General features: G+C 43.0%; 3 protein-coding genes and 1 non-coding gene across 5 annotated transcripts in view; 1 reads left to right on the top strand and 3 right to left on the bottom strand.

Annotated features, from left to right (window-relative positions):
- Nucleotides 1-520: 520 nt before the first annotated feature.
- larp7 (La ribonucleoprotein 7, transcriptional regulator) lies at nt 521-6,105 on the bottom strand. The gene is made up of 13 exons (XM_041965489.1): nt 5,972-6,105; nt 5,268-5,482; nt 5,059-5,159; nt 4,826-4,909; nt 4,488-4,652; nt 4,279-4,381; nt 3,813-4,121; nt 3,480-3,633; nt 3,213-3,355; nt 2,382-2,494; nt 1,761-1,920; nt 1,386-1,477; nt 521-974 (listed from the first exon to the last, which is right to left on the bottom strand). Exons 2-13 carry the CDS (start codon nt 5,467-5,469, stop codon nt 897-899), a joined length of 1,704 nt encoding a protein of 567 aa, XP_041821423.1. The 5' UTR covers nt 5,470-5,482; nt 5,972-6,105; the 3' UTR covers nt 521-896.
- Nucleotides 6,106-6,271: 166 nt separating this feature from the next.
- LOC121626944 (NLR family CARD domain-containing protein 3-like) lies at nt 6,272-10,980 on the bottom strand. Its single transcript, XM_041965699.1, has 6 exons — nt 10,668-10,980; nt 8,684-10,406; nt 8,385-8,468; nt 8,120-8,203; nt 7,544-7,621; nt 6,272-7,451 (listed from the first exon to the last, which is right to left on the bottom strand). Exons 1-6 carry the CDS (start codon nt 10,978-10,980, stop codon nt 7,139-7,141), a joined length of 2,595 nt encoding a protein of 864 aa, XP_041821633.1. The 3' UTR covers nt 6,272-7,138.
- trnai-aau lies at nt 6,784-6,857 on the top strand. The gene has a single exon. It is a non-coding gene; the product is annotated as a tRNA-Ile (tRNA).
- Nucleotides 10,981-13,530: 2,550 nt separating the features above from the next.
- LOC121626446 (ADAMTS-like protein 1) overlaps nt 13,531-20,996 on the bottom strand; it is a 92,951-nt gene continuing 85,485 nt past the window's right edge. Inside the window, exons 17-26 of one of the 2 annotated variants that reach the window (XM_041964956.1) lie at nt 20,539-20,749; nt 20,240-20,419; nt 19,991-20,144; nt 18,777-19,779; nt 18,512-18,639; nt 16,706-16,826; nt 16,268-16,472; nt 15,838-15,947; nt 15,479-15,699; nt 13,531-15,390 (exon numbers count right to left, since the gene is read on the bottom strand). In XM_041964956.1, the coding sequence (XP_041820890.1) occupies nt 15,281-15,390; nt 15,479-15,699; nt 15,838-15,947; nt 16,268-16,472; nt 16,706-16,826; nt 18,512-18,639; nt 18,777-19,779; nt 19,991-20,144; nt 20,240-20,419; nt 20,539-20,749 (2,443 nt within the window). In that variant the 3' untranslated portion in view covers nt 13,531-15,280. The remainder of the gene's footprint in view (nt 15,391-15,478; nt 15,700-15,837; nt 15,948-16,267; nt 16,473-16,705; nt 16,827-18,511; nt 18,640-18,776; nt 19,780-19,990; nt 20,145-20,239; nt 20,420-20,538; nt 20,750-20,996) is intronic. The other variant, XM_041964957.1, reaches the window with a different exon arrangement.

Here is a 20,996-nt window from a genome sequence, read left to right as displayed (position 1 = left end):
GAGTGACTCGGCCCAGTGGTGACATTCATGGCCCAGCAACTAACCAGCTGCACGGTTTCTAGCAGAAGCTACGAGACCAGGCTGACCTCAGGTAGTTTCTACATTTACACCAACAAAAGCCATAAATGGAATGGAGATTATGTAACAGCAGCTATTTTTATACTCGTAAGTATCTCACTGATACTTGACAGCACAACTCGATTTTTTTTATGTTATGTAATCGACAAAATTGAAGGCAAAAATTAAGACGGGCAAAATGTGGTCCATCAGGAAAGACATGTTCCAATGAATGAATGGTGCAACAGAAACATGCGCCAGACGGTGACTGACTGCAAAACCATAATAATGACCCAAAGTGTCCACTTTAAACTGGGGTGAACGCTCCATCTAAACTTCCCGTAACAGTTGGGGGGGGGGGGGGGGGTTACATGAAGATGATAATGAACATGCCCATTATTCCAGCTTGGAAAAGCATTTCCTGTCACAGAAAACTTTAGATGAAGCACAACAACGACTGCAATAATCAAATAATGGCATTTTATTTAAAAAAACAAAAAGGTGCCACAACTAGTTCACATCTTGGCTGGGAGAACTTTCAAATCAATCATATTTACATCATATAGAGAATAATTTTTTAAAAATAAAAGAAGACCATCGATTAAAAAAAAAAAAAAAATGTCGTCAAAATGTCTATATGCATAGCAGCGTTCCACATTATCTTGGGGGCTTGAGTGCAAACAAAAAAATAAAGGGACATTGTGACTAGTTTACACTTGTTCAAGTTTTTCCATTCAGTTCTCTTCCAGCTAATTAGACAATATCACCAACTGCCCCCCTTTAACCAAAGTCTGCACAGTTAAACATGGATGGTCTTCAAAAACTACTTTCAGCAGCCGTCAGTCTTCCTGGAAACGGATGTGCTTGTTTGCCTCCCGGGCCCGGGCAATGATGATTTTCTCGGCTTTGGATATGAGCTGAAGTACGACAAGAACAGAAGAAATTAGATGTGATAGTGATACGGGGAGGCACGATCGCCGTGTGTGCTGTTCGTGTGCCAAATTTATTCCACGTATTAGTCCATATGTGAAAGTGGACTGGGTTCAGGATAAGCTGCTTACAGAATGTGCGTCCTTGACTCCGACCACAAATGCGTGTTTTCGTGCATTGTGAATATAACCATGTGAAACAGTGTAAATATATGACGTCTGCATTATAATGTCACAGCTGAAGATTATATATCCCAAACACCACATGATTTGGATTTCTCCAAATAACAGCCTTGTTTCCACACTCAATATGGAATAGCTAATAAATAATATATTGCTGCGCACTGTAACATGTATGCGTATGTATTTTTTCATTAAAAATTGAAAAGGTGAGCTCACCTTCTCAGTTCCCCGCTTCTTTTCCCTTGGACGATTCAGCTTGACTTGGCGGTCCACTAGGATCTTCTGCCAGTACCTTTGCTCATGGTCACCTTTGAAAGGCATTGAATAGAGATTTATCACGTTATATCATGGCTCAAAATTCAATCAACAGTTGGTGGCAGTGATGAAATTCTTACTACAAAAGCCTTTTGAAAAACACAGAACTCGAGACAAGCTGATGGGCGCTATCCCAATGAATTATTTCCACAATCATCAATTATGAAAACGCCAGCTCGGTCACCCGCATCCTCTCCTCAACTGGAGGCGATTAGAGGTGCACACAGGCCACGCACAAATAATTCTACCTTGAAATGAGGAACGAATGATTCACACCTGAGAGAATCTCCAGCTTCCAGCTCTGCTCCTTCTGGAGCTCTGCTCGAGCATCGCTGACGGCTTTTGCTTCCTCTGGGGTGTGAAAGCGGATGTGACCCTCGGCATCTCCCTCTAAGATGTCGACGTACGCCACTGGAGATATTTTGCACAGAGCGTCCTACACACAATAATCCACAAACAAGTGATGGACATGAAGAATATGAAATGAGATTTACTTGTTTTGTGCACAGATCACTTGGTAATTGCCAAAAGCTGGAGGTGATCATAACTTTCTTACTGGTAATTTGCCACCTTTTATCTGTGATACGGGCCCAGCTGGCCAGTGCTGCGCGTACAGTGAATGGTACAAGATACAACAGACATCTTTTCTCATCCAAATTTTGGCGTTACAAAACCTGATCAACTATTTTGCTTGGAATCCAAAGGAGAGTCAAATTCCTTCATTCTTTGAAGTTTTGCTCTTAAACCATCACAGAAACTTCAACATCAAAACAGGATTTCAGAAAATTGTGTATCCAAACAGCTCCAATTAAGGGTGATGGCACTAGGAACTAAAAACAGCACTGACTTGAGTCTTCTAGTCATTTTTCATGATTTGATAACTGAGTTCTACTGTACTTTGATGAACTTCCTCGCTGGTAGCGGCTTGTTGTCTGTAATCTTCATGATGACACCACTGGTAAACTGAGGGCCTTGGGTCGTCGCTTTCTCGCTTTTGTCTCTCTTTTCCGCTAAAGAGAGGAAAAAAAACACAAACCAACATTATTGTATTAAGCAGAACAGAACCAATCTTGGGTCCTCGGTGGAGAGGTTGGCTGACTTTAGCGTACACATCACAGAGGGCCTGGCCTGGGCTCTGTATACTGACTCAATGGTGAGACAGGAAAGGCGGAGTTTCACCTTAGACGCTTGAGGAAATTCTGGGTACCCACTCAAATACCGAGGAATTTCTACTCCTGCACCATCAAAAGCGTCCTGAGGTTCGCCTAAGCCCACTCGGATCCTAAGTGAGGTCACGACCTACCATTCTATTACAGCTGACAGGATTACATTTCACTGTGGTTGTACCAGATATGATTACACGTGACAAATAAACTTGATTGATAAAAATGCTGCTGAGTCTTAATGTCATCTTCACTGATGTCACTGCGTGGAAAATGCAACAGTTTCTGCAACAGAAACACAGCAGATGTGTGATTTTATTTTATTCCCAACAAGAAACTGAAATTTTGCTAAAATTGTACTTGGAAGCTTGAAAATGTCAGCATCCACACTTAGGTTAATATCCTATCTTGTTGTTTTCAACACAGGGGAATTAAAAAATGGGTTTGTTGTGATGTGACTGACAGTAAAAGGTAAATCACTCCTTATGGCAGTGATCTACTGCATATGCAAATCTTCTGAGGACCACTAGTGTTTTTTACTGGGATTCGTGGAAGCAAAACTCACTGTTTCCATCTTGATGATCACTTTCCGTCTCCATTAGTCTCTTGCGCTCCTTGTGATCAATCTTATTGATGCACTTCTTCAGGGATGTCATGCTGCGCTTCTGCAAGGTCAGATACTCATCCTTCAGCTCAAGCCACTCTTTCCTTAACGTGGACAAAAGAGGAAGAAAGATGGGCATCGTAGTGTTGACGTTATTTTGGTTCTGAAGGGGTTTCCCGCCATTCATTCATTCTTGGTGATGCATGATGCAAAAGGGATGCATCTTACTTTGACAGAACTCGAAGGGGGATGACTTCCTCCCCGATTTTCAGCTTCTCCTTGTGTTTCTTTTTTCTCTTCCTCTTTGCTTTTACCATTGAATCATCTTTGTTTTCTTTTCCTTCCTCAACACCTCTCTCTATTTCGCTTTGAATCAGGGGCTCTAAAAAGGGGAATAACACAGCTCACACAACAAATAACTAGTAGTTTCATGGCATCATGTGGTTTTAGCTTGTGAAAATAAAAAGCACAGAGAGAAAATGATAAGATACTAGGCTCATTACTTTTTTCCCATTTTTCTCACTTAAAGCTTATGAACCATAAGATACTGTGATCACTTACTGGTCTTTGTTACATCTTTTTCTTTCTGTACACCTTCAGTTTCACTCGTCTTTCTTAGCTTCGATGGCACTTCGCTTTCGGATCCCTCTCCCGTCTGTGACCGTCGCCTTTTTTTCTCCGACACTTTTCCCGGTGTTTTCTGAGTGGCAGCCACCTCTGGTTCAAACTCCACCGCTGCCAAGCGCTTCCTCTTCTGCTCTGACGGCTCTGCTTCCATTGCCTGCTCCGCGGCTTCTTCGGCAGGAGCCTGAGCTGTGGCACCTTCCTTCTTTTTCTTCTTCTTTCGCTTTTTCTTCTCCTCTTCTTCACCTGTGGTACATGAACATCAAGACATGGGGCTCAACACAACAAATCGTACTTTTTCTTTATATCTTGACAAGAGATTTCTCGTGAGTCAGGGATTTTATGTCTGCAGGTGGTGGAGAGAAGCAGAGATGTGAAAGAAATGCATCTGAATTCATTGTACCCAACGGTGGATTGTCGCCTGGCAGAGGAATGGGCTTCCTGCTTTTTGTCTTGGGGAAAATCCCTGGCTTCCTGGGAGCATCTTCAGGGGGGTTGTCCAACATCTGTTTCAAAGATCACAATTTTCCATGAGTTTCCTCCCTGACAAAAATAAAAAGGACTGACCAAATTAGGTTTTCAGGCAGCAAAGAAATGTTCATGAGTCATCACCTCTATAGCTTTGTGTGCTTCTTCCTCTTTCTCAAACTCTACAAAGGCAAAACCCTTGGAGTCGCCAGAGGACTTGTATCTGGGGATGCTAACGTAAACCACATTCCCGCATTTTGTGAAGACTCTCTCTATCCAGCTGTGCGTCACATCCTTGGGCAAAAGTTCCTTATTAAAAAAAAGAAAGAAATGCATTATTTTTGTGGTCCAACAATTCTTCATTCTGGCAGGAATATATATGTCACAATACCCAACAATCAATCAAATCATTGCTTTCTGCAAATGTAGTCCAGACATTTCTGTGAAAACAAAACTAAAAAAGGACATAAAACTCTTTTTACCACATAGACTGTGCGGCTGTCGACATTATTTGGGATGTCTCCAATTGGAAGCTGACGACGTACTTTATTTCCCTCTAAGTTAACCTGAAACAAAATTAGAAGACATTTGTGGTCATTGCATTCATTTGACATTCGTTTGGAGCCACGTGCAACCGCTTTGGATTTTCAACACTGTTAGAGAATGACTGTTCTGATGTAAGCAAGTTTTTACAAAAAGATAAACGTCACAGTACCTCTACTACGGACGAATTTTTCAGCGCTCTAGCAATCAGCTTGGTATCAGTTGTCAGCCTTTTCATTCGATTGAAGTCCGCCAAAACAGATATATCAACATCTACGACGAAGACCACATTCAGTACAATGTTTACGACAAAATCCACTGCTGACGTGTCAAAATTTACGTGGATGTAGTGGTGTATTGTCAGCATTGTCAGCCCCTTACATCCATCGTCTGACTCATCGATGAGTTTTCTCAGAAAGCGGTCCTTGTGGAGGTTTACATCCCCGAACCAGAACTCCACTTGCTTCTTCACATCGCCCAGCAGCTGTTTGACACGGGACCTCTTCTTTTTCTCCATCTCCTTGCTGTTACTGCTGGGTTCTGCCTTACCAGCATCACTAGCTGCCCTCTCCGTGTCGATCATCCTGTGGGTGGGACTGCAACACACACATGCACGCTTATAAAACAGCACAGCAAATAAGCGTCTTCACTGTGTCCATTCACATGAACTTTTATATAAAGACCATGTTGATGGGCACACCGTGTGTAGTGGCGTTACTGGACTATAATTTACACAAAATTAAATTCACAGTTGTTATAAGCTCTATGAAAGAAACGCAGAGTAAGATAAGCAGAATCCACAAGTAAATGGTGAACACGCCCATGAATACCCTCAACAAAGAAATAAGACTAACGCTAGCTAGCAAAACAGCGTTAGCTTCACGTACAGCGACTCAATTAAATATCAGTGCATGCTAAGCTAGCCAACTACGTCTTAGCTAGCAACACCGTTAGCAAACTGTTGGTGAAGTTAGTGTGTCAATTCGCGGGTTATGTTAGTGACATTTTAAAAATGCTGCAGGCATGCCCAAATCCGTCGACACATCAATGCATATTCAACTGATATAATCATTTACAAAACTCACCAAATGTGAGACGAGAGGACAGACTGGTTTAACAAACTGCATCCATAAAAATAACAGAAAACAGATAGCTGGCTAACTTCTTACGAACGGCTTCTGCGCGAGATGTCGCAGATTAAAATCGTCATAACAGAATCAGAGAAAGCAGTTTAAACAACTTCCGGTCACTCTGTCGAAATAAAAGCCATAACTTGCTCTATGTGCTTTTTCGTACAGTCTGTGGCTGCATGCATGAAAGGTTCAACATTTTACTGGAAACTGTGCACAAGTTACAATACATCTGTTATAGTACGTTACATATTCAACAACAGCATTCAATGCTCTTCAGAGTAGATGAATGCGAAGAGTCGATGCATTGACATTCAAAATTAAAATAATAATAAAACAGTTCAATATCATAAATATCAAAAAGGAACCTCAATTTTTATTTTAAAACATTCCAAATAGGTAATTGGAAATTGTGTAAAATGTAAATACATTTTTCATTTTGCGTAATTAAATAGTTTCACTTGTGTTTGACATATATCGTGCTATTATTTGGAAGAGGAAAAACACAACATCCGAGTGTAAGGCAACCACCCTCTTGTTTAATTAGCCCTTTCCAGTAACGTTCAGGTTAGCCAACATATTCTGAGGTGTGTTTTCTTTTTTCAACCTAATCCTTTCTCTTATTATTTTTCATGATATGTGTTGGGGTGGAAGAGAGGAACCTAATTGTAGGTTATCATAAAAGACGTCTCTTAACAGTACGCAAAGAAAATATTGTGACGCGTAACCTTGATATCAGTAGATATTGTATTATCGTGATGTCACGTGGCCGGTTAGCTCAGTTGGTTAGAGCGTGGTGCTAATAACGCCAAGGTCGCGGGTTCGATCCCCGTACGGGCCATGAGTTCCTTTTTTAAAATACTGAATGATCATGATACTGGTTGTGGACATTTTAGTAATCGCTCAGTAAACTGTAGGGTGGCTTTAATTAAGATTAACTTGACAGTAAAACATGTTCTGTTTGTTTTTGAGGAAGTAATTGTTTTTGTGCATTAAGCATGAGGAAGACTACTTCTGCATTAACCAGGCTCTAACAATACAGTGTTTTTTCCCTTTCGTCCTCCACAATCAATTTGTTTCACATGAAGCGTATAACTTGAAGATGGTGTAGATATCCGTTTGTCAGAGGTTCAAAATGCTCTCAAACTTTTTGAGCTTCTTGCACGTATCGTCCTCGGTGCAGCTCTCAATCCTGCGCTTGATGAGCTGTGATAGTTTTTTGTAGAAGGTCTTCGCCCACTGGACTTCGAAGCAGTGGACAGATATGTTGCACACTTTGTGGAGTACAGTCACTAACTTCTCATTGCTGCTGACCTCACACCTTGTGAAGACCCATGCCCCCCATGCATCCCATGAATCGTCATCTGTGAAGTTCACAGTTACACTTTCTTTAGCACACAAGGACTCTGTGTCGGTCAGGTCATTCCATATGGCTCTGCATGTAAAGAGGATCAACAGAAGCTTCAGAAAAGTTAAATTGTTGAAATATGGATTAGGATTATTTGTTGAAAAAAGTTATTCACTCACACAACTTTTTTCAGAGGATCTGGGGTCAAATCGCTGAGTGACAGCAGACCTCTGTCGGTAACATGGTTTCCCTCCAACCTGTGAAAGCACACAAGTAACAGCACTGTAAAATGTCCTGAACAGTGTTTTAAAAATTTTTGTTTACTCAGGTTTTAGTGCCCCACTTTGTGCCTATCCATCAGGATATTTCCAATCTTTATCAACAGTTTGTCTCATATTAGGCTAAGGATGCTGCACTTTTCCAACGGACTCAATACAAACATGATTATAGATAAGACTTCCATTCATTTAAGTTCTTTAATATTTTAAGTATTTAACCGTCTAGTTAGCACTAAGGTAAAAGTGTCTTAAATTTGTAGCCATTATACTGAATTGCAGTGCAGTTGACCAAATAGTAATTTTACTGAAGTGGTGATTGCAATGATGCAAAACTAACAGAACAGGATATTCAACATCATATTATCCGTGCCAACTTTTAAAGTGACCCATGATTCAGACAGATCATCTGCCTGGAAAGACTTTCATTTCCCCAAAATAATGTGGCATATTGCAATACTCCTCTCACGAGCTTCTTACCACAATTCTTGAAGCTTTCTTTTCATCCGTATGGCACTAGAAAGAGCCTTTAGCTCATTATCACCAATGTTTGACCATCCAAGTCTGAAATGGGCAACAGAAAGTTTGAAACATAGTCTGGGTCATTCTTCGTAAGATTTTATTCTCTCAAGATTGCACTCTTTACATCTGCTTAGTGCTTGCAATCTTTTTTTTAAATACAAAAATACACATTTTTATTACTGTTATTATTATCACAATCTCGTAAAATCAATAGACATCTTACCCTAGATGGACTATACATTCTGACACTTGCAGTACATCAGCAATGACCTGAACTTTGTCCATACTGAGACTGTTTTCCCCAAGCCTGAAAAATGAAACAGTGGAGTTAGTGGATAAGCCCTGTTACACATACCTGCACCTGATGGTGCTGTCACTTCACAGTTGACACTGCATGCAGAGCAGTATGGGTTACCCACATGGAAACTCCAAGGTCAGACAATGTAACCTTACAAACCAAAGATAGAATAAAGAAAACTCCATGTCATTAACAATGCAAACTGAAATTTACCTGGGACTCACCAAAGACTCTCACATCTGAGCAGCAGGGGCTGAATATCTCGAAGTGCCTCGTAGTTTACTCCCGTCCCTGTCAGATCCAGCTCTGATATTTTGCCCTTTGTAAGGTTTAGGAAGTACTTGATGGTATGGTAATCCATTTGGGAGAGTGTTTCATCACTAACGTTAACTCGTAGTGTCCTTGGTTGTACAGCAAGGGCCAAAGAGGAGTCCTGTTGCTCAAACAGGCAGTGTAAATGGTTAAGGATATGGGCCCCATTTTCACAGAGCATTGTAAGTTCACTGATGATCCTCTGACGAAAGGTTTCCACTTTTTCTTTATGGCAACACAGCCCCACCTGCCTCGACAGAAGATTAGCATTACGTTCAGAAAGGATTCCAGACAGAAAACGGTTGAAAAGGTCCAAATGTCCATAGTTGGACCCCTCTGCAGGATTTGTGGTGTGTTGAAGTGCATCAGATAAGGGGTGATCTGTCACCGCACAATAAACTGCTGCAAAGAACTCCTGAACAGTCAGGTGCGCAAAGGAGTAAACCTCCTCTATGCACCCGGGCTCTTGTGCCACTGTCTTGTCTAGAAAGGTGCTGACAAGGCTGCATCCCTCTAACGCGGCGACATCGGGGTCGCTGCTGTAGAAAAGTGTTTGATGCTCCATCAGCTTTTGGAAGGCAAGTCGACCCAGCTTGAGCACAATGTCGGACAGCTGCTGGACGGGCCCTGCTCTTTGCTCTCGAACAAATGTTTCTGCTCTTGCTTGAGTGTGAGAACGAAGCAAGGCCACCAGATACTGCACATAAATGTCTGTCATGGTCTTGGGGCTCTCCCCACAGAGGTCCTTGCTGTCTTTGAGGATGCAGCACACAATGTGGCAAAAAGCAGGTATGTAGCAGAGCGTCAGCATTAGTTCGTTCTCTGATACCACGGCGAACATTCGGTCAGCAAGGGCACAGTCTTGGAAGTAACGCGAGAAGAAGTCTTGAACTTCAGCCAAGGAGAAGCCAGCAATGAGCACAAAGCGGTCGATGCAACCCACAGGGATGTGGTTGATAGCCACGGGTCGACTTGTGAGCATGACAGAAGCGTTGGGCAGCAGTTCACCTTGCATCAGACTCCCAAAGACCTCCACCACCTCTGCATCTTCATCTGGCTCAGTCACAAATATGTCTACATCACAGCTCCTGTAGTGTCTGAACTCATCAAAGCCATCCAAGATGATCAGCAGTTTGTTGTCATTGGCTAAAATGTTGTCCAGTTCCTTAGCCAGGTGCCTGTTTTTACGCAGCACCATCTCCCGGAGGTTTGTAGGTTTGTCGATCAGATTCAGGTCTCTAAATGTCATGTGGATGATGAAGTCAAATGCAAGATTGGCCCTGTTTCCCCCAAAGTCGAACAGCATCTTCTGCACCAGGATGGTTTTTCCGATACCAGCCACCCCCGTCACCAGAACTTTCTTGACTGGACGGTTTTCATTTATGCTTGCAAAGAGTTTGGATGGTGCAATTTTCCTGTGCTCCCCTGACTTCTGCTGCAAAGATAGTCGGTTTTGTCCGAACGCCAGAACCTCGTGTCTTTTCAGCTCCAGCCCCTGGTGTCCGTCGACCAGCAAGAGATTGACGTAATGTTCAGAAAAAAGGATTTTCTCCCCATGTCGAGTGTTGTAGAAGAGCATGCTCTCACTCCGGCGCCTGAGGACATCCTTGTGTTTTTGCCTGACTTTGACGTACTCTGCAAAAGAAAATACGATTAATTAATAATTTGTCTCTTACAAGGTTCAATCTTCCTTTATTTATCATTCAACACAGGGCTGTACACTTCCTCCTTAACATCAACTGTCAAATCTAACATGATCATTTGATAGTGCTTCATGAAACCTCATGTACTGTTTATAGGAACAGCACAACGCAGTTTCCATTATTTAACTCACAGCATTAGCGTCACTCCAAATATCATCTTAAATCTTTTCTCTCCGTCATTTGAATTGCATACCTGTGGACTCAGGCTGATCTGCGTCGCCTTCCTTGGAGTGCCTCTGCGCTTGTTGATGACGTTGATGAATAACTGAGAGAAAAGTCTTAGCTGCCTCCTCGCCTTTACACTCCAGGATATCCAGCACCTTTCTTACTCTTGCCCGGGGCCCCGGCTGACACAGCACCTCCTCACGGTCATCACGAGTGAACACCTCCCGACTTACTAAGATTTCCAGCACAGATGTGATCCGCCCTTCGAGTTCATCCACGAGGGAAACTCTCAGCACCCTGATTGCTGTCAAACAAGAATGACAGGCATCCTTTTCATCCATAACTGATCTGAAATGAACAGCAGTACAAGTCAGAAAAGTCCAGTTTTGATCTGCTGTTGGTGCCTGGTCTAATCAGACTGTCTAGATTAGACAAGCAATAAAGTAGAAAGTGAACTCTCTATTATAAATATAGAAAGAAGAAGTACTTACCACTTTGATCAGATGTGGTGAGACAAAGTTGAGTCATCATAACACAACAGGTTCATGGTAGAACCTCCCATTATACTAATATTCCCCTTTTATATTTGTGCTCAAGTTTGGACGAATTGCTTAGTTTAATGGTGTGGCATAAACTGCAGCAGCTTTACTCAAGTAACTGGTGACAAATAATGCAAATGAGTCATGTTCCTGTTTAAAACTGTACTTTTACGCTTTGCTCAAGTATTTTTGTAGCCAGTTATCTGCTTTTAACGTGGCAATATTTGCCATTTAAACTTTTGTTACAGCTGCTTTCTTATCTGCTATGCATTTTGCTCCATTAACTGCAGCTGAGCTGTGATCACCAAAATCACTTCACGCATCAGTGGTCTCCTGCTGGCTGAGCTACAACACTCAGCTTGATAAAAAGGCTTTTGCTTTGGCATAATTTGGGGGGATTTTTATTGGGAGAAATATTCAGTCACTTCACTCTTACACAGTGTGGTGTCACCAGAATGACTTTGCACATCAATGGTCTCCTGTTGGTTATCCTACAACACTTGTCTTTGTATTTATTGGTCTTGCTTCATTAATTTTAACCAGAATTAGCTTTAGAATTACCTATTTGGCACTGAAGACTTCCTATTTCCTTTCCACCAGTCAGAACATTGGTTTAGGCTGTACGTTCATGAATTGACATACAGACTCAAACAGACAATACATCTTAATTTACTCCACTGCTTCTTCTGAGAAACAAGACAGTTCGGTTTAGGCTCTTTGTAGAGGTCGGTAGTTAAGAAGTGGGTCCTAAAAAATAAAAATAATTTTCTCAAATTAACTTGTGAACTTCCATTTGTTTTAAGACGAATCAGTGGAAAGATTTTTGACAGGTGTTGCTCGATTTCCGATAGACAGAAGACATTTTCCAAACGTGTTTTAGTGCAATGGAAATTAGACTGTTCTGATCTGTTGTCTCCAATTTGCATCAGTTTCTATGTTTCATTGCAATGCCTGATGGTGAATTCATTAAATAGCATGACGCAGGTGAATCAGTCTTGGCTTTCACTCAGCAGCCTACGAGCTGATCCGTTTTGTCCTCACTCAGACCGTTACCACAGTCTTCACCTTGAACAATGTCATCATCTCCTTATCCTTCAAACCATAGTATCTCAATTAACAATTATTAACAATCCACTCTCACAATCACTCTGGTGCAGGTGCCTTGTTGTGTCTACAAGGATTGTTCAGAGTTTCTCCCTTTCTGTGTTTTACATGCATTTAAATAGCACAGGGTTACACTGCTTGTGTTGACCTCTTCTTTTCATTAAAAGCTGCTTCATTTGCTGCACCTGGTGCTCAGCAATTACTGCAGCTTGCAGCTCTGGGGAAGTGTCCCATGCTGTTTGTTTCATACTGTTTGTCTTCAGGAGGAAGTTGAGGAAAAGGTTTCGACATCATTGCTAAGCAACGTCTTCCTATATTAATTTGAGATGGGTTCACTTATGTGAGACGTGACAGCCTCAACATCTCTGGGTCCAGAGTAGGTGACGGCTAATCCACGCTGTCCAGTGAAAGAGTGTGATAAGACTGACCGACTAGTGAGGCGGACATACAAGGCAGCCACACGAGAAACCATCTAAATAGCAAGCCCGAGGAGAACAGCCAATCCAGAGGACCAGAACACTGGGAGCCTCATGGACTCTGCCCTTGTCACTCATTACAAGGCTCATTGGTGCAGCTGCGTCATTCACCATAATGTCATGAAGGCTGAGAGGGAGTGAGTTACAGGTCTGTAAGTGAGAAACATTTGACATGGAAGGCTGATCTCGCAGGTGTGTCTCTCTGGCCAAATGCCTCATTTTTGCCTAAAGTGGTAAACTCTCACATGTACCAAGGGGTTGCAATCAGCGAATTACAACTTCATCTGCCTCTCCGACACAGGGAAGTACACATACTTATTCTGTGACCACTGAGGGCGATAAACTGCACACACTCTGAAGTGCTCATACTTATTTGCCTGTTTCACTGATAAGAAATTGGGACTTCCTGTGTCTAAACAAATATGGGTGGATAAAACAGGGCTGTTGGGCTTTACACATGATGCACAGCTCCCCTTCTGTATATTGGCTTACCCTACTTCATTCAGCAATGATGTTATTGTCATGTTATTGCCACAATAAGTCTTTACATTGTTAAGATTATGCTCACAGATGGGGTGCGTGTGCTATTGGAGAAGGCAAATCATATGCATATGTGACTCCACCACTAGCTGCACCAAATGAAATAGAAAATCAAAACAGATTATGAAAGGAATGTATTTGGTTTTATTCAATGATTAACCAGGCACGAGCAGAGCGCAACACATCACGTCACCAGCAGAGGGTCCCCATTGCATGCACATCAAATACCAGAAAAAAAAAAAAAATGTGGGGAAATGAATACTTTAAACCCACCACTGTAATTATTTACAAAACTATGCACAAGAACACGCATGAAAATAAATAGTTAAAAGGACAAAACAAATATCTACATAACTTAAGAGCATAAGTAATATGTTAATGATGTTTTCCTCTCATAAAATCAAATAATCACACCTTAATGAAAGGCCAAGTAGTCTCCTGCTAAGGTATGTGTTGCACTTGTTGATGAAGAATCGAGGAACCCTGGACAAAATGTTAAAAGTGCAAACATTAATGACGATCTTTAAAAAGTTCCCAACTGTTCTAACCAAGATCCAAATATGACACAGAGGTCGTATTTATATACTTTAAGTTCAATTAACACTGAAATCTGTCTAAGGAAGAAGAATTACATCAGAAGTGTCAAACGTAACTCTGCTGTTTTTCTAAAATGTCACATTAAAGCAAAAATATTCGGTGGACAGAATAAAACCGTGACGCTCACCTCTCGTTGAAACATGCTGTCACGTTTACAAGTGGTTAAAGGGACATTTTGACAAACATCTTTCCAAGAAATACCGAACTCACAAAACAAAATATATAAACAATGTAACTTTACACAAAAAAAAAAAAAAACTCTACAAGCCATGTTTTTAACAGACTTGGATGAGTTGAGTGCAAAATAAGTGTCATTTTTCTTTTTCTTTTTTTTTTTTTTCCAAAAATTGACTTGCTTCAGTCACACACCTCCGTAGTGCAACCCATGCAAGATACATCTTAATCATGTCTTACCATTTATTCAGCCAAAAATGCACTTAAACACCTGCATTCCTAATTCCTTTCCTCTTTAAATGAGTTGACCAATCACTGCAGTCAACACATGCTAAAATGACCAAAACTGACGGCACAGATCGAGTTCCCAGGTGGCTTATACCAAATGTGTACCATTTCTCAAATAATAGGCTTTATTCATGTTAGCCATTTCCCATTTATATGCAGCATTGTGCTGTCTTTCAGTTTAAAACGAGAGTTTGCACATACCTCATTAATAAAAGCTTATTTAGCATCAAAACTATTTATCAGCACTGTTTTGGAGACCATTGAAAAAAAGGCAAACACACACCTATCCAGTGGTTATTAAAAGCTCAGGGGTCTTCCTAGTATCCCTGGGTATGAAGTCAATCAATTAAAAAAGAAGTTACATGTTTGTGTATTGTAAGCTAAACTGCATGATAATATGCACCCTAATTCAGACATGAAGTGACGGTGCTACAACAGAACGTGGTGGTGCAACACTGTTGTTCCACTTGTTTGAGGAAACCCCTGAAGCTACACCAGATACCAGTTTTATTGCCAGTCACCAGGATAATGCTTCTTTATGAGTTCCCCTTTATGAAACAAGGCAGTCACCACGAGTTTCTGTGACGAACAATGGAAATGTATCTTAGTCACTTTTGCATAATTCAGGAAAGCTGCTGGCGTGAGCTTCGGGAAGTAAAACTGAAGCCTTCATCAACAGACCTGCTCCTAAAATTTTCAAATTCAAACCCACTCATGGTGTCTTTGAGGAGAGCAGATCACAGCCACTCTAGGTATGACCATCCAAACATTCCTCCACACTCAGGTATCCCATCCAAGACTGATCAGTGGAGACAGTTGTGGATGGAAGGACGGGGCATAGAGGTTTCAAGTCTCTGTTGGCCGTCTGAGCGTCCCCCCTGACCTATTCAGGCTGTCCATGGCCCTCATCGTATGTCCCAGCCTCAGGTGTTTCTGCAGGAATGACAGCAGCGACTCTTAAACTGGGGCAGCGGGCAAAGCTCCAGCTGTCGAACCTTCTCACAGTACCTTGTGCTGTCTCGACACTCCCCTGCTGGAGAACAAACAGAGGCTACAGTTTACTACACGTACCCACTTCACCACTCGTCTCCACTTTGCCAATGGCTGGAACGTTTTCTCACCTCTGCCACAGGACAGAATATTGCATCGCTGCCAGCTGTGAGGGCGAGGCCTCCACATGCAGTGATGCTCGCGTGTGGCCTTTCCAGTCCGACGGTGCGCACAGGTCACCTGGCGTGACTGGAAACCGTGCCGCCCGCAGGTGGCCGTGCACTGCGTCCACGGGCCGATGCGCCAATGGAGGGCACAGGCCTCCGTGGAGCAGTTCTTCAGGGAGATGGGCCTACAATTACAAACACAGAAAGAAAAGGATCTGAAAGATGCCAGAAATACTCATGTGAGTGGCTTCTTCACAGAAACATCAACACTGGATATCATCTGCTGATATACAGTGTGCTCACGCCATGATATCTATATTTACCTCTGGATTCCACTGCACATCTTATAGGGGACTTTGGTGGCATTGGTGCCTTGGCAGTAAACATGGCGGTGCTGTGTGGCCAGACTGGGACCCACACATTGGCCGTGACACTAAAAGAGGAGATGTCATCAAAATTCCACACAAGTTCTGCTTTTAAATATAAAATATGCCTCAAAACAAAAGCAGAAAAAAAGGTCACTTCCCTATTTACAACAAAAATGTGTCTCCTAATAGAAAAGGGGGGATTAGCAGGGTGCTTCCCCCTTCAGTGATGTGGAAAACAAATAAAACAAACAAATGCTCCACAGTGCCTGTTATTCGACAGTTGAGAAACTACCTCAAATTAACTGAAGAGTTGGCACAGAGCAAAGCAAACAGCCTTGACGCAGTCCAGGTACACTTGCTGAGATGTGTTTGTGCTCAGACTCACCAGTCCCCAGTGGGCAGTGACCCATCTGGCACAGGGCAGTTGGTTGCACAGCCTGGTGTCAGAGGGTCTCCTCCCTGCGCCAAGGCAGTGCTGGCTCCCCGCCTCTCTTGATCTGCCCTCAGGACCCTTCATGCAGCGGACAGCCCTGGTCTGCGACCCACCTCCACAACTGGTTGAGCATGGTGACCAAGGATCCACTCGCCACCTAATCCAAACACAGAGGAAAAGTGGACTATAACTCGTCGAGTTTATACGATTATCAAAAAGCTTCTGGGATTTTTTGAGCCCAAAAGTACTTGGCGCCTTAGAAAAGATGAAACATGATTGAATCCCATGGTGAAATTTGGAATGCAAGTAAAGGAGACAGCAGGATCTGGTTTTATCAAACCAAATGCTCAGAGTATCCAACTGGACAGACATGTAGTAATAGCAAGGTACCTGAAGGGGCAGGCTTGTCCGTGGCACAGCTCAGCTGACTGGCTGCTGTTGCTCCTCTCAGAGCAAACAGGGCCGTTTGCTCCCACACCATTCGTCTGGACACAGTTTCTTCCTTTGCCTCCTGAAAACACAACAAAATATGATGCTGGATACTGCAAAAATCAAAAGAAGAGAGAACTGTCTTTTTAATCTAATCTATTATTGTTGATTGAGTGAGTGAGTAAGAGTAAGAGTGTCACGGCCTGTTATGTATAAGAGTGTATTGAATAAATTCACAGGACTTCATAAGCATTCATAAGATTTCTGAAGTGCATCTGTTAGACATGACCTTCAACTGAGTCTGAATTAAAAATAGAAGAAAATCCAGATTGGACATTTTTCAGCACTCTTAAATCCTTTTATCCTGTCCGTTTAGATTAGGCGAATGGGATGCAGCCACTAAATCTTCTTTGAAACACTGCCTGGAAACTCTAATTGATGTTGTATGGGGAGTAAACGCGAAGCATCAGGAAATCCAACGTGGCTGTGCTTTGATAAAAATGCACCTAGGTTGCGACTGATCGTGCTCCGAGGAGACAACGGACAGCGCAGCTCGGAGATGACCCGAGCTGTGGCACGCTCTGGACATTCCCCGTCACTGACTCAGCCAGATGAGCCACTGGGGCATGTTGAAGCTTACTGTATATCTGTGCCTGCGGTTATGCATGTGTGTGTGTTTCTCAGCTGAAAAGAATGCTTTCCCAGAATCTCTCAGCCTGGACCACAAAAGAACAACACATATTACTTTAAGATGGACTACATGACAGTGTATTATGGCAAACTCAGCTTGACATTAGGTTCATACTCACTGTCTTATTTGTATGTTTGATTACAAAAACACTTTACAGTATCTGCTCTTTACAAAACTTCATGAGGCTACATCACAGATAAAGTAAGCCCTAGAGGCAGTGGTGCACCGATTTCTTTTTTACGTCTGGACAGAGCCAGGCTCACTGTTGCCCCCTTTTTCCAGTCATGCTGTCTCCTGGCTCTAGCTTCATAATGTACAAAGTATGAGAGCACAGCATCAATCTTCTCATCTATCTCCTGGCAAGAAAGTAAATAAGCATATTTCCCATACTATTGAACTTAAATTAGGACAATATTTAGATCAAAGCTGTTATTTCTTAACTACCTGACCCTAACTGAAAGCTCTAGTAGTAGTTGTTGTCTTATTCTGCAGCTCCAACTTGCATGAGCTGGATTGAGCTACAAACAAGAAACACATCCCAGTAACTGGAAATTACAGTATGTACATGTGCTTCACAAAAAATATGAGCCCAATCGGACAGATGGTGGCACTGTAATAAAGGCCCAAAAATGCAACTTTGGAAAGGTCACATCCCTAACACCGTAAGTCCGATTGATCAAACACCAAAATTAGAATACAACATTGCAGAAGTGAGATAAACATGTCTTTTGTAATTGGCTGATTGAAAAACATGGCCGCTGCCATCAAAACCAAAAAAGCTACGCAAGAGGAGGAGCGACTTAGCAGGTCCAATCATCACAATCTGGGTACATATCTTCAGTCCGTGTTTGGCAATAGGCCTATGAAAGCCAACCCCATAGGGGTGCCACAAGAGCTCAAGATGCCTGTGAGCAATCCTAATTAAATTCACTGGAGACAACCTGCGCTAACTCCAGAACAAATGCACATTGCATCAATGCATCAACAAGTTGGAATATTGCCATAACCACAATATGATTTTAAAAAATAATTCAAATTACAGTTATTATTGCGAACAATGTCTTTGTGGCCCGTACCTGTAATTTGCAGCCAAGATGAAAGAGATGTAGAACCCAGACGATTCCTTGCGGTGCAGGTGTACAGACCCTCATCCACCTTGCTCGGAGACTGTATCCTGAGTGAGCCGCTAGGCAACAGGCCTACTCTGCCGACACAAAGACAACACAACCACTGAATCTATAACAATTCTGTCAAAGAACAGTCAGCTACTTCTGTACAACAAAATCTGAAGTTTTGTTAATGCTTTTTGCACAAAAAGTCACATTACAGGGCAGTTCTTACCTGCTGTTGTAGTGCAACTCTTTTCCATTCTTTGTCCATGTTAGGGATGGGTCAGGGTTCCCCAGTGCCTCACACCTCAGCTCCAAACTAGCAATGGGTTTCTGCAACAAAACCGGTGCTCCCACATGAACTGTCATGTCCGACGACGGCACCGCTGTGACCTTTCTGGACCGCTGGATTATCACAGGGCTTCTTGGCCTGGATGTGTGGGCTTTGATGTTCGGTTTGTAAAGGAGGGGCCCTTGCGTGGAGGATTCTGCGCCGTCCGGGGGATGAAGAGTCGACTCATTGGTTTCGTCTTGCGCCGCGGTGAGCTCGCTGAGCAATTGTGCTATTAGTTGTTCCCCCCCTGGTCCACCAAGGCCTTCAGAGAGGTTGTGCGTGATCTCGTCTAGCCTGTGGGTATCAGCAGTGAGTACGAGCAGGCCTGAAAGCTCTGAGCTCTCATCCTCCAGGGTCGACCTGTTCTTTTCACTGGAGTGTGGTTTATCACTAATGTCCTTTTCATCTTGGAGAGAGCCTTTAAATTCAAGCAAATGCTCAACAATGCTGTCATATTGGTTGAGGGAGATGGGTAGCTCCTGATATCTCTCTCCTGTTGAGGCCACATCTGATTGACCAACCTTTTGCTGGCCATCTGCAAGGAGCCATGACTCTGGAACAGAGAGCTTCTGCTTGCTGCCAATTATCTGCAGGATAAAATGCTCTTGTGCTGGACCTGCGACACACGTGTATATCCCTGCATCAGATGCACGAGCCTGCTGAATCTTCACATATCCAAGTGATGTTATGGAGAGGTGTGAAAGGCTGACCAAGGGTTTCCCGTCCTTCATCCATTGGATTTGGCCCTTGCGGAAGTGCCGGGTTGGGCAGCGAAGGACTACAGTTGTCCAGGGCAGAAGGTAGGCATAGCCTCCCACTACCAAGTGTAGCTTTTTGCCCTTCTTCCACTGGATATACACCTTCCTCTGGGCCAGTATGGTAGGATCGGGCTTGACAGAGTCTGTGATGAAATTAACAGGACAGGTAAATTGCTAAATTATTGTTATCTGTTATCTGCTATCTGTACTTCTGTGCATTTGTAATTGTCAAGCAAAGTCCATTTACACAAGCTTATGGAATGTATTTCTTGTTAACTCAGAGACCTTTCCACTAATTTCCACTCTCTTAGCAGTATGAATTGATGAAATAGAGCCAAACAGAGGGTTTCTTACTCTCACAGAGCCTGAGGGAGCACGGCCGGATTCTGTTGGGCCGTGCCATCTGGGAGCAGTTCTCAGGGTCTACGGTCCAATGCCCCCCGTCTTTACCGTGTTTTTTGCAGACTGCCTGTAGTCTCTGAATGCCATTACCACAGGTAACTGAACACTGGACAAATGAATTATATAGTAAGATATGAAATTGCATAAAATTTAGATTTTGACCACTTCAAAAGGTAGATTGGTGCCTTGAGGAGAGCCTACCTGGGACCAGTCAGTTGTGACCCACTGAGGTGGGCACTCTTGCTTGGCACAGTGCTGCTGGTTTGCAGGGCTCTTGGAAGGGCAAAAGGTGTCAGGCAGCTCCAGGATGCTGCCATCTGCCAACCGCTGTTTGCACAGGACCTGCCTCCTTTGAATTCCACCACCGCAGCTCCGGGAGCACTATGACAAGAAAAATACAGATGTGCCAAGGGTTATATTCGCAATATGTGCTAGATGCTTCGGTCTAATAGCTGGACCAGGAATTTATGGTGGTGAACTTCCTAGGTGAGATCCTCTACCTGTCCCCAGTCACGTGTATCCCACATAGGAGGGCAGTCGAATCGGTTGCAGGCTTGGACTGGACTGGGCTTGGGGTTCTGACAGTCTTCATCTCTCAAGACCTGAGTTCGGTTGCTGTCCCGAGAGGGCCGGTGCGTGCACACCACAGTCCGGGTCATCAGACCAACCCCACAGGTAGTAGAGCATGAACTCCACTCTCCTGTTTCCCACCTGTGAATACAATGTTAATCATCAAACTACTGTATGTCATGATTTTTCAACTCTGAACCTTTGTCGTTCCTGATTGACCACCATACATCTTCTGTGTACGTTCATATAGCCCCATTATCCAATCCATAAAGGACTGCAGTCAGGAAGAGTTCAGTCAGAGTGCTCGATGTTTTCACTTGATCCCATGAGAAGACACTCTTGCAGTCTTATGAATGTGTAAATTCATGAAAGTGAAATTCATGAAAGT

Source organism: Chelmon rostratus, chromosome 23, assembly GCF_017976325.1.
Source record: "Chelmon rostratus isolate fCheRos1 chromosome 23, fCheRos1.pri, whole genome shotgun sequence".
Classification (NCBI taxonomy): domain Eukaryota; kingdom Metazoa; phylum Chordata; class Actinopteri; order Chaetodontiformes; family Chaetodontidae; genus Chelmon; species Chelmon rostratus.
Note: the sequence above shows the minus strand (reverse complement) of the source record. Positions and strands in the feature narration are given on the sequence as shown.

Bases quoted from the DNA above. Each gene is read 5' to 3' on its own strand.
- larp7 (XM_041965489.1), bottom strand. From the start codon at position 5,469: ATGATCGACACGGAGAGGGCAGCTAGTGATGCTGGTAAGGCAGAACCC. The intron at 5,160-5,267 runs GTAAGGGGCTGA...TCTTCGTCGTAG, and splicing joins CGATGAGTCAGACGATGGAT to ATGTTGATATATCTGTTTTG. The intron at 1,921-2,381 runs GTACAGTAGAAC...TATTGTGTGTAG, and splicing joins CAGCGAGGAAGTTCATCAAA to GACGCTCTGTGCAAAATATC.
- LOC121626944 (XM_041965699.1), bottom strand. From the start codon at position 10,980: ATGGATGAAAAGGATGCCTGTCATTCTTGTTTGACAGCAATCAGGGTG. The intron at 8,204-8,384 runs GTAAGATGTCTA...TGCCCATTTCAG, and splicing joins GAATGTATAGTCCATCTAGG to ACTTGGATGGTCAAACATTG. The intron at 7,622-8,119 runs GTAAGAAGCTCG...GTGCTTTCACAG, and splicing joins AGAAAGCTTCAAGAATTGTG to GTTGGAGGGAAACCATGTTA.